The 12,280-nt window shown below is 44.7% G+C and overlaps 1 protein-coding gene across 1 annotated transcript in view; it reads right to left on the bottom strand.

Annotated features, from left to right (window-relative positions):
* Positions 1–12,280, bottom strand: part of ADGRG2 (adhesion G protein-coupled receptor G2) — an 86,407-nt gene that overhangs the window by 54,553 nt on the left and 19,574 nt on the right. The window contains exon 3 of the mRNA XM_038757202.1: positions 2,476–2,594. Within this exon, the coding sequence (XP_038613130.1) occupies positions 2,476–2,593 (118 nt within the window). The 5' untranslated portion in view covers position 2,594. The remainder of the gene's footprint in view (positions 1–2,475; positions 2,595–12,280) is intronic.

The raw sequence follows: 12,280 nt of genomic DNA, 5'->3' as shown, positions 1-12,280 counted from the left end.
CAATCCCCATTTTACAGATGAGGGAAATGAGGCACAGAGAAGAGACTTGACCAAGGTCACGCAGCAGACATGTGGCGGGGCCGGGAGTTTTGTGTTAGTTCATTTGGAAAAATCTTGTTAGACAAAAAAAAACCTTGTTATTTTCCCCTTTCCCTCTCCATCAGATAAAGAGGCAGCGATCAATATTATTTACTTAGTGCTTACTGCGTGCACACCTCAAGGAGTTTACTATCTAAAAGGGGAGGCAGACACTGAAGTAAATGTCACTGCTTACTGTTGTATTGTACTTTCCCAAGCACTTAGTACAGTGCTCTGCATAGAGTACGTGCTCAATAAATATGATTAAATGAATTGAATGATTGAATAAAGCACTTTCCTTTAACATTTTCTTATTGGTACATATAAAGATGGCTTTTCTATTTCTTTTCTACCGGAATTTGATAAGTGCTTATCATGTACCAGGGACTGCACTATCCCTTGAGGCAGCTACAAGGTAACTGGATTGGACACGGTCCCTGTCTCACTTTGGGCCCACAGTCTTAATTCCCATTTTACATTCATTCATTCATTCATTCATTCAATCGTATTTATTGAGCGCTTACTGTGTGCAAAGCACTGTACTAAGCGCTTGGGAAGTCCAAGTTGGCAACATATAGAGACGGTCCCTACCCAACAGCGGGCTCACAGTCTAGAAGGGGGAGACAGAGAACAAAACAAAACATATTAACAAAACAAAATAAATAGAATAAATATGTACAAATAAAATAGAGTAATAAATACGTACAAACACATATACATATATACAGGTGCTGTGGGGAGGGGAAGGAGGTAAGGTGGGGGGGGAGGGGGAGGAGGGGAAGAGGAAGGAGGGGGCTCAGTCTGGGAAGGCCTCCCAGGTTACAGATGAGGTAACCTAGGCATGGAGAAGTGGAAGCAGCGTGGCTCAATGGAAAGAGCCTGGGCTTTGGAGTCAGTGGTCATGGGTTCAAATCCCGGCTCCGCCACTTGTCAGCCGTGTGACTTTGGGCAAGTCACTTAACTTCTCTGGGCCTCAATTCCCTCATCTGTAAAATGGGGATTAAGATTGTGAGCCCCCCGTGGGCCAACCTGATCACCTTGTAACCTCCCCAGTGCTTAGAACAGTGCTTTGCACATAGTAAGCGCTTAATAAATGCCATTATTATTATTATTATTAAGTGAGTTGCCCGAGGTCCCACAGCAGACAAGTGGCGGAGCCGGGATTAGAGCCCAGGTCCTCTGTCTCTCAGGCCAGCGCTCCTTCCACTAGGTCATGACAGTGGAAATCACGGCACGCGTTCATTTCATTCCATATCCTACTTCAGATATTCCAAGTTAATTCCTTTTTCCTTCCGCCCCTTTTTTTTTTTTGCTTTCATATTTCCGTTTCATCTCTTTGTGCAGATCTTTGTTTCTGAGGTAAGAAAATGCCTTTTCTTGTGCACGCAATCTAATTACCCGAAGAAATGGCTGGCTCCCTTGGAACTCTGTTCTTTTATTTGGTACCTAAGAAGTCAATCGATCAATGGGATTATGGAGCGCTTACTATGTGTAGAGGTCTGTGCTAAGTGCTTGGGAGAGTACAACACCAACCGAGTTGGCTGACACATTCCCTGCCCACAATGAGCTTACTGTCTAGAGGGAAAGACAGACAAGAACGTTATATTGTACTCTCCCAAGTGCGCTGAGTTCAGTGCTCTGCATCATCATCATCATCATCATCAATCGTATTTATTGAGCGCTTACTATGTGCAGAGCACTGTACTAAGCGCTTGGGAAGTACAAATTGGCAACATATAGAGACAGTCCCTACCCAACAGTGGGCTCACAGTCTAAAAGGGGGAGACAGAGAACAAAACCAAACATACTAACAAAATAAAATAAATAGAATAGATATGTACAAGTAAAATAGAGTAATAAATATGTACAAACATATATACATATATGCACACAGTAAGCACTCAATAAATGACTGAATGAACACATAATTTATAATAAATAATTTAAAGATACGTACATATATATCTCAAGAGAATAGTACCAGTTCTGTCAGCTTACAAACTTAACTGCTTAGTTCTAAACCTTTTAGTTGTCTACAAGATACATAACATAGATTGTATTAGAGCTCTGGGATTAATAATGAAGTTCTTAAGAAGAAGACAATTCGCTGTCAGTTTACAAATGAGTAACAGACCTTAAAAATCAAACATGAAATCAACATAAATACAGGCAGACAAACCAGTAATCACAAGAGTGATTTAAAAGAGAAAGATGGCCCCAGAATCGGGCAAAGGAATGGTTGCTTTTAAATCAGGAAATTTCTCGGAGGAGGTGATCTGTTTTACTAATTTCCCTCTTTTCGGGAACTTATTTTATTGGACAAACAATTAATCGCTCCATCAGCTGCTACTGGTATTGCTGCTTTAGGATCCGATTCAAATGAAAACAGATACTTACCTTTATGGGAGGTAAGAAGAATCAAGTGAAGCCAGGTGACGGCAAGGAATATATTGCAGTTCAATACAAGTTCTTCATCTCTGCCGACACAGCAGCCCCGCCTCCCAGAAGCAATCATTCTAGAAACCACAAAGAAAAACCAAGTCCATAATCATAATGACACTTAGAAAGTGGTCAGGATTTGAGAGGAAGAGCTCTGGGAACAGACTAATGGGGTATTAAGAAAAAAAATTAAAAACGCCAAGTAATTAGCTGACCCTCAGGCTTCAGCCAAGGATTCCGCACAGCTCCGCGACTCAGATTGGCTCCTGGCTCCAAGAATGTTTATCCTCAATAAATTATCCTTCAAGGCCCTACTGAGAGCTCACCTCCTCCAGGAGGCCTTCCCAGACTGAGCCCCTTCCTTCCTCTCCCCCTCGTCCCCCTCTCCATCCCCCCATCTTACCTCCTTCCCTTCCCCACAGCACCTGTATATATGTATATGTTTGTACATATTTATTACTCTATTTATTTTACCTGTACATATCTATTCTATTTATTTTATTTTGTTAGTATGTTTGGTTTTGTTCTCTGTCTCCCCCTTTTAGACTGTGAGCCCACTGTTGGGTAGGGACTGTCTCTATATGTTGCCAACTTGTACTTTCCAAGCGCTTCGTACAGTGCTCTGCACACAGTAAGCGCTCAATAAATACGATTGATTGATTGATTGATGGCATTTGTTAAGCGCTTACTGTGTGCAAAGCACTGTTCTTAGACGCTGAGCATTCTGTGCAGGAAATATGGCTCCACAGCTGGGGCCCCTCTCAGACTAGGAAAAGGGGCTTTCCAAGCCCCCGGGGAACTGGCTGCATCGTGGGGGCTATGGTACAGCATGGCCTAGTGGATAGAGCACGGACTTGGGAATCAGAAGGACCTGGGTTCGAATTCCAGCTCTGCCACTCGCCCGCAGTGGGACCTTGGGTAAATCACTTCACTTGCCTGGGCCTCAGTTTCCTCATATGGAAAATGGGGATTAAGACTGTAAATCCCATGTGGTGGGACAAGGACTGTGTCCAACTGGATTAGCTTGTATCTGCCCCAGCGCTTCCGAAAGTGCTTGACACTTATCACCATCATCATCAATCGTATTTATTGAGCGCTTACTATGTGCAGAGCACTATACTAAGCGCTTGGGAAGTACAAATTGGCAACATGTAGAGACAGTTCCTACCCAACAGTGGGCTCACAGTCTAAAAGGGGGAGACAGAGAACAAAACCAAACATACTAACAAAATAAAATAAATAGAATAGATATGTACAAGTAAAATAGAGTAATAAATAAGCACTTAACTTAATAAGCACTTAATAAGCACTTAACAAATACCATTATTATTATTATTATTATTCCTGGCTGGTCTGGGCTGAGCTACTTCTCTGGCTTCCTCAGATTTTAGGGCTGGGCAAGGACGACCTGGGTTCTAATGCCGGCTCTGCCACTTTCATTCATTCATTCAATCCTATTTATTGAGCGCTCACTGTGTGCAGAGCGCTGTACTAAGCGCTTGGGAAGGACAAGTTGGCAACATCTAGAGACGGTCCCTACCCAACAGCGGGCTCACAGTCTAGAAGGGGGAGACAGACAACGAAACAAAACATGTAGACAGGTGGCAAAACACGTAGACAGGTGTGTGGGCTGTGTGTGCTTGGGCAAGTCACTTAACTTCTCTGTGCTTCAATTATCTCATCCGTAAAATGAGGATTGAGGCTGTGCGCCCCACATGGGATAGGGGCTGTGCCCAACTCGATTAGAGGAGCAGCGTGGCTCAGTGGAAAGAGCACGGGCTTGGGAGCCAGAGGCATGGGTTCTAATTCCAGCTCTGCCATATGTCTGCTGTGTGATCTTGGGCAAGTCACTTAACTTCTCTGAGCCTCAGTGACCTCATCTGTAAAATGGGGATTAAGACTGTGAGCCCCACGGGGGACAACCTGATCACCTTGTATTCCCCTCCAGTGCTTACAACGGTGCTTTGCACATAGTAAGTGCTTAACAAATGCCATCATTATTATTATTAGCTTGTATCCAGAGCTTAGTACAGTGCCTGACACACAATAAGCTCTTAACAAATACCATCGTTATTATTATTGTTCTTAAGAGGCTCCCATGAGGTCAGGTCAATAGCTTTCTCTGTCTCCAGCCAAGCTTCAGTGTGCAACTGAGCTCTTTACGCTCACAAGCTCCAACTACGGCTGGGACTCCCTGGGACTCTTGGAGGCTTTGTGCCCTGACTAGGAGCTTCGTTTATCCATCAGTGGTATTTGTTGAGCGCCTTCCGTGCACTGGGCACTGTAGTAAGCGCTTGGGATAATATAATGCAAGACTGTTGGTTGTCTCGGTCCATGAAGACCGAGATAACCCTCCTCTGTGCATGGAGCCGGATCAAGGGCTTCCGTCTCCCTCACCACGGAGTCTGCATCCAGGTTGTGCTTCGCTTGGGGAAGCAGCGTGGCTCAGTGGAAAGAGCCCGGGCTTTGGAGTCAGAGGCCAGGGGTTCAAATCCCGGCTCCACCAATTGTCAGCTGTGTGACTTTGGGCAAGCCACTTCACTTCTCTGGGCCTCGGTTACCTCATCTGTCAAATGGGGATTAAGACTGTAGAGAAGCAGTGTGGCTCAGTGGAAAGAGCACGGGCTTGGGAGTTCTAATCCCGGCTCTGCCACTTATCGGCTGTGTGACCTTGGGTAAGTCCCTTAACTTCTCTGGGCCTCAGTTACCTCATCTGTAAAAAATGGGGACTAAAGCTGTGAGCCCCATGTGGGACAACCTGATTACCCTGTATCTACCCCAGTGCTTAGAACAGTGCTTGGCACATAGTAAGCGCTTAACAAATACCATCATCATCATCATCATCACTCCGCTCCACCAGGTTCAAATCCCCCGGGGTGCACTGTCGTATGAAGGTGTTTTTTGTGTTGACAGTAGCCTCTAGACTCTAAGCTCGTTGTGGGGAGGGAATGTGTCTATTTATTATTCTATTGTGCTCCCCCAGGCACTTAGTACAGAGCTCTACACACAATAAGCGCTCTATAAATATGACTGAATGAATGATTGCTCTCCCACCACGTCACAAGTGGGCTTTCCTTCCCCTCAGTGGGGGTCTCCATCCCCTGAAAACCACAGCCACCGGAAGCCACAACCTACCTTCTTTCTGCTATTTATTTTGAGTAAATACTTGAAGCGGAAAAATAAAAGAAATGTTGATTAGCTCTAGACTTAACAGTAGAGAAGGAAGAAACTTTTAACAGCAATGATAGTTTTCAATTAAACAAGAAACAGGATTAAGGAGGCAAGATGAAATGCATTGGGAATAGTCAGCCTGGAGCAGGGAAGACTGTGTGGAAATCTTCCCATCGCATTGCTCTGCACATAGTAAGCACTCAGATACCACTGCCAACTTGTACTTCCCAAGCGCTTAGTACAGTGCTCTGCACACAGTAAGTGCTCAATAAATACGATTGATGATGATGATGATGATCAGATGGTACAGGAGTTGAAGAATTCTTAAAGTTGGATGATGACAATTCTTTGTCTCTAGTGATGAAAGAACATTGGGACATTGTTGCGGGCAGGAAATGTGTGTTGCATTGTTACACTGTACTCTCCCAAGCGCTTAGTGCAGTGCTCTGCACACAGTAAGCACTTAGTAAATATGATTGACTGACTGGACTAAAACTGCAGCAAGGTAGGATATGGGAAAGTTGAGGGAAAGGAGAAATTCAGCTAAAAAAAAAAATAAAAATGGGGCTCACTGACCTGATGGAAAAATTATGGGCTTGGGAGTCAGGGGCCCAGGGTTCTAATCCCAGCCCCGCCACTTGTCTGCTGTGTGACCTTGGGCAAGTCACTTCACTTCTCTGTGCCTCATCTGTAAAATGGGGATTAAAACTGTGAGCCCCATGTGGGTCATGAACTGTGTCCAACCTGATTAGCTTCTATCTACCCCAAAGCTTAAAACAGTGCCTGGCACATAGTGAGTACTTCTAGACCACAAAAAAAAGAGTAAAACTTGCTGAGTGTCCGTGCTGTGAAGCTTTGAAACTGATGATAGCATCATCTCTGTCTTATGATCCTATGATCACAGCTGCTCGAAGACATCAGCAAGAAAAATGTCTTTGCTTGAGATTATCATATCTGCCAAACACATGTGGTCGCTCTCCTAAATGAAGGTTTGCTACATTTTTTCCATAATACAATAGAACTTGAAAACTGTATTGCCAACTACTGCTGACAACCCGGTAAGAGACTTTAGTGAGCAACTACAGCAAGGGAGAGCTTTAATCCTTTCACTTAGAGAAACAGACCTTGTGAAAGAGAAAGAAATCACTGGCAATTCCCTGCAAAAGAGAGAAAGCCTTAAATTTCAGAATAACAATTAGAGTTCAATGAATATTTCTTTTTTTATGGTATTCGTTAAATGCTTACTATGTGCTAAGCACTTAATAAGCGCCGGGGTAGATACAAGCTAATCAGGTTGGACACGGTCCATGTCCCACATGGGGCTCACAGTCTTAATTCCATCAATCAATAATATTTAATGAGCGCTTACTGTGTGCAGAGACCTGCACTAAGCACTTGGCAGAGTACAACATAACAGACGCATTCCCTACTTACAATTCCCGTTTTACAATGAAGCCACTGAGGCACAGAGGAAGTAAGTGACTCACCCAAGGTCACCCAGCAGATGAGTGGCGGGGCTGGGCTTGGAACCCAGGTCCTCTGATTCCCAGTCCTGAGCTATTTCCACTACGCCACATGGCTCCCCTTGTCTCCATAAGCCCCATTTTAATTTTTTTTAACGGGCCTTCTCCCTTTTCAAGCAAAAACACCATTTCAAGAGCATACAGTGGCCCTAGCTGATCCTTGCCCATAACTTTTGAACAGGTAAGGCACCAGCCCGTCCTAAAAGCCAGAAAATCCGGGTTGCTTTCAATGGAGACGAGAAAAGTTTCTCTCCGTGAAACTCCGTGGAAAGTGCTCGGGGCTTCCTTGGAATTCAGACAAGAGTGTTGTCAGCTGGAGTGTTTCTATCCATCTATTCCTCCACGAAGCTACTCTCTAAAATAAAACTCATTTAAAGGATCAGGCTGCCATCAGTTAATATCGAGAACTACGGTATTTCAAAGCAGCAGCGGAGAAAGCATTCAGAGGTCGAAGGCTCCAGGCTCGAGTTGTTATTTCCCCTAGTAATAATAATAATTATGGTCCTTGTTTAAGTGCTTACTACATGCCAAGCACTTTGCTAACCGCTGGGGTAGATGCAAGTTAATCAGGTTGGACACGGTCCCCGTCCCACATTGAGCTCACCGTCATTATCCCCATTTTTTACAGATGAGCGAACTGAGGCCCAGAGAAGTTAAGTGACTCGCCCAAGGTCACACAACGGACAAGTGGAGGTGCCAGGATTAGAACCCATGACCTTCTGAGTCCCAGGCCCGTGCTCTAGCCACTACACTATGCTGCTTCTCCTGGTCTCTGAATGGAGGTGGAGGTTCAAATCCCGCTTCTCCAGTGATTAGTACAGTGCCCATCGCGTAGTACAGTCCCTGGCACATATGAAGCGCTTAACAAATACCATTATTAGCACCCAATGCAGTCTGCAGGAATCAATCGATCAATTAATGGCATTTAATGAGAACTTACTGTGTGCGGGGCACTGTACTACGAGCTTGGGGGATTGCAAGGCAAAAGTGTTGGGAGACATGTTCCCTGACCACAGCGGGCTGACAGTCTTCTCTGCCAAGAATTTACAGCGATCGGAGAAAACTCATCTACTATGAGATTGTCCCGGAAAAAGTCTTTCAAAGATAGTTCCAAAGACCTTTAATATGAAATGCTGGAAAGGTGCTAAGTGAACGTGGCATAAATAATAATAATAATAATAATAATAATAATAATGGCATTTATTAAGCACTTACTATGTGCAAAGCACTGTTCTAAGCGCTGGAGAGGTTACAAGATGATCAGGTTGTCCCACTGGGGGCTCACAGTCTTCATCCCCATTTTACAGATGAGGGAACTGAGGCCCAGAGAAGTGAAGTGACTTGCCCAAAGTCACACAGCTGACAAGTGGCAGAGCCGGGATTTGAACCCATGACCTCTGACTCCAAAACCCAGGCTCTTTTCCACTGAGCCACGCTGCTTCTCTAAATTTTTAAACTCCATGGCCTAAAGGATAGCGCCCAGGCCTGGGTTTCGGAAGGACCTGGGTTCTAATCCCGGCTTTGCCACTTGTCTGATGAGAGAGACCTTGGGCAAGTCACTTAACTTCTCTATGCCTCAGTTACCCCATCTGCAAAATGGGGATTAAGACTGTGAGCTCCATGAGGCACACGGATTGTGTCCGACCTGATTAGCTTGTACCTACCCCAGTGCTTAGTACATAGAAAGTGCTTAACAAATCTATTCTATTTATTCTATATTCTATTTTCTATATTCTATTTATTCTATCTATTCTATTTATTTTATTTTGTTAGTAGGTTTGGTTTTGTTCTCTGTCTCCCCCTTTTAGACTGTGAGCCCACTGTTGGGCAGGGACTGTCTCTATATGTTGCCAATTTGTACTTCCCAAGCGCTTAGTACAGTGCTCTGCACACAGTAAGCGCTCAATAAATACGATTGATGATGATGATGATTTTGTTAGTTTGTTTGATTTTGTTCTCTGTCTCCCCCTTTTAGACTGTGAGCCCACTGTTGGGTAGGGACGGTCTCTATATGTTGCCAACTTGTACTTCCCAAGTGCTTAGTACAGTGCTCTGCACACAGTAAGCGCTCAATAAATATGATTGATTAACAAATACTGTAAAAAAAAAACCCAAACTCCATTTTATGCATTTCAGAGATCATCTAAATAGGCAAGTCACGGTTCGACAATCAATACGTGGGAGTTAAAATCCAACCCCCTTCCTGTGTCTATTTGCAACAACATTGTGAACATGTCTCAGGGGCTGAGCCATAAGATTTCAAGCTTTTTTGCATTCTAGACTATAAGCTTGTTGTGGGCGGGGAACGTGTCTAGCAACTCCGTTGTTGCTGTTGTATCACTCTCCCAAGGCTTTAGTACAGTGCTCTTGCACGTAAGCGCTCAATAAATACCTCCGATTGGGTGAATGAAAGGTTTTGACTGCTCTCAAAAAGAAAAACCTGAACAAGAGGGTTTTGAACATGAGGGTTTTGAACAAGAGGGTTTCAACAGAAGGTTGAAACTGAACAGTTTCAAACTTGGAAGCGTTCTGTGGATTAAAACGTCCAACACACAAGCTACCAAGTTGATTGACACTTTCAAAATCCGACTGTGGCAGTTGGGGCAGAGAGCCCCGCATATTGGCCAGCAGCGAGGCTGAGAACAGAGTCAGGACTCATCAAGTGTGTGAGGATCCTGAAGTTGCTGAAAGGGGCTGGATAAAAAGAAGGGCTTGGCTTCCCCAAGGCTCACAAGACAGGAGAAGCAGGATGACACAGTGGGTCGAGCACTGGCCCGAGAGTCAGTATGTGGTGGGTTCTAATCCTGCCTCTGTCACTTGCCTGCTGTGTGACCTTAGGCCAGGCAGTTCAGTTCCCCAGGTCCCAGTTCTGTAAAATGGGGGGAAAAACTGTGAGCCCCATGTGAGACGGGGACCTCATTTGCTTATATCCACCTACACGCTCAGTATAGTGCCTGGTATAGTAAGCGCTTAACAAATAGCCTGTTTTGGAGAAGCAGCAGGGCGTAGTGGAGAGAGCACAGGCCTGAGAGTCCGAAGGTCCTGCGTTCTACCTCCGACTCTGCCGCTTGTCTGCTGTGTGACTTTGGGTAATTTGCTTCACTTCTCTGGGCCTCAGTTTCCTCATCTGTAAAATGGGAATTAAGACTATAAACCCCAGGTGGGACAGGGGCCATCCAACCCTATTTGCTTGTAACCACCCCAGTGCTTAGTAGCTTAATAAGTGCTTAACAAATATCATCATCAACATCAATCGTATTTATTGAGCGCTTACTGGGTGCAGAGCACTGTACTGAGCGCTTGGGAAGTACAAATTGGCAACATATAGAGACAGTCCCTACCCAACAGTGGGTTCACGGTCTATTATTATTATTATTATTATAATTATGAGATCTGGGAGACTTTACAGAAAGAGCTGGTCACTGAGACAGGCCTTTCCTCCTACCAAGGAGAGGGTTTTCTGTTGTGTTGCTCGTCAGGCAGAGTTGCCTAATCTAATCAGTGAGCGGTCCAGTGGAGACAGCAAAAGCTGGGGAGTCAAAAGACCTGGGTTCTAATCTCACTACTGCCAGTGACCGGCTGCGTGACCTTGGGCAAGTCACTCAACTTCCCTGGAGTCCGATAATTCTCTGGGTGGAGTCGGATAATCCTCTAATTCCAGAAAATGGGTCCCCAATTTCAGGGGCCCTGGGCTCCCCTAAAAGGTCCGGCCCCCAAGGGGTTGCACTAGCCCCACTAGCCTGCTTCTCCACTATCCCGGACCAGGGAACAAGAAAGCTTTTGTTGCGCGCTCGAGTTAATTGAGACGGTGAGGCCTGTTGGTATCCGCACCGAAATCCCTTAAGTCAATCTTAAAACTTGATGGAATCAAGGAAACTTGAAGAAGTGCAGGAAAAAAGAAGCTGTTGTCAACGTCCATGGAGGAAATTTAGGAAGACCGAGATCGCGAGGGACTAAAGCCAACATTACTGTGGTCTGAGAAGCAGAATTACACATTCCCAGGAAATTCGCTCCTGGGAGATCATGAGTAAGTACTGGGTTTGAATGGCCGTCTTTGCGAGGGGAATACTGAAAGGCGACCAAAAGCTTTTTGCACTCTAGGTAAAAATGGCGTGATGCACAGTATTCTTAATATACATTTGTATATGCTAATTAGAATATATTGTAGTAAACTATAGGGAACGTGTCGGCTAATTCGGTTGAAGCAGTGTGCCTTAGTGGAAGGAGCCCAGGCTTGGAAGTCAGAGGTCGTGGGTTCTAATCCTGACTCCGCCACTTAATAATAATAATAATAATAACAACAATAATAATAATAATAATAATGGCATTTATTAAGCACTTACTATGTGCAAAGCACTGTCCTAAGTGCTGGGGAGGTTACAAGGTGATCAGATTGTCCCACATGGGGCTCACAGTCTTAATCCCCATTTTACAGATGAGGGAACTGAGGCCCAGAGAAGTGAAGTGACTTGCCCCAAGTCACACAGCTGACAAGTGGCGGAGACGGGATTTGAACCCATGACCTCTGACTCCAAAGCCCGTGCTCTTTCCACTGAGCCTTGCTGCTTCTCACTTGTCAGCTGAGTGACTTTGGGCAAGTCACTTAGCTTCTCTGTGCCTCAGTTACCTCCTCCGCAAAATGGGGATTATGACCGTGAGCCCCACGTGGGACAACCTGCTGACCTTGTATCTACCCCAGAGCTTAGAATAAATACCATAATTATTATTATTATTATAGTAGTAATAATGATATTCATTAAACACCTACTGTGTGCAAAGCCAGGCTATGCATTGAGACATGAATGACTAATTAGACCCAGTTCCTAACCCTCAAGGGGCTCACAAACTCTAAATAAGGTCGGAGAGGGTGTAGGGAGCTGGCGGCGGACTCATAAGGAAAGATGAAATGATAAACATACAAAAAAAAATCAGAAAGACCAGGAAGACAATAAACTTCCAAGAACCTTTAGAAATTGGGGCTAGAAGAGTGGAGTTTGGGGCTCCTTGCTGCTCAAATTCCAATATTCACAACAACCATAGTCACAGATGCAAGAAAAACCATCCTACTC

Source organism: Tachyglossus aculeatus, chromosome 15 (genome assembly GCF_015852505.1).
Source record: "Tachyglossus aculeatus isolate mTacAcu1 chromosome 15, mTacAcu1.pri, whole genome shotgun sequence".
Lineage (NCBI taxonomy): Eukaryota > Metazoa > Chordata > Mammalia > Monotremata > Tachyglossidae > Tachyglossus > Tachyglossus aculeatus.
The sequence above is the reverse complement of the archived record's forward strand: the minus strand, read 5'-3'. Positions and strand labels throughout refer to the sequence as shown.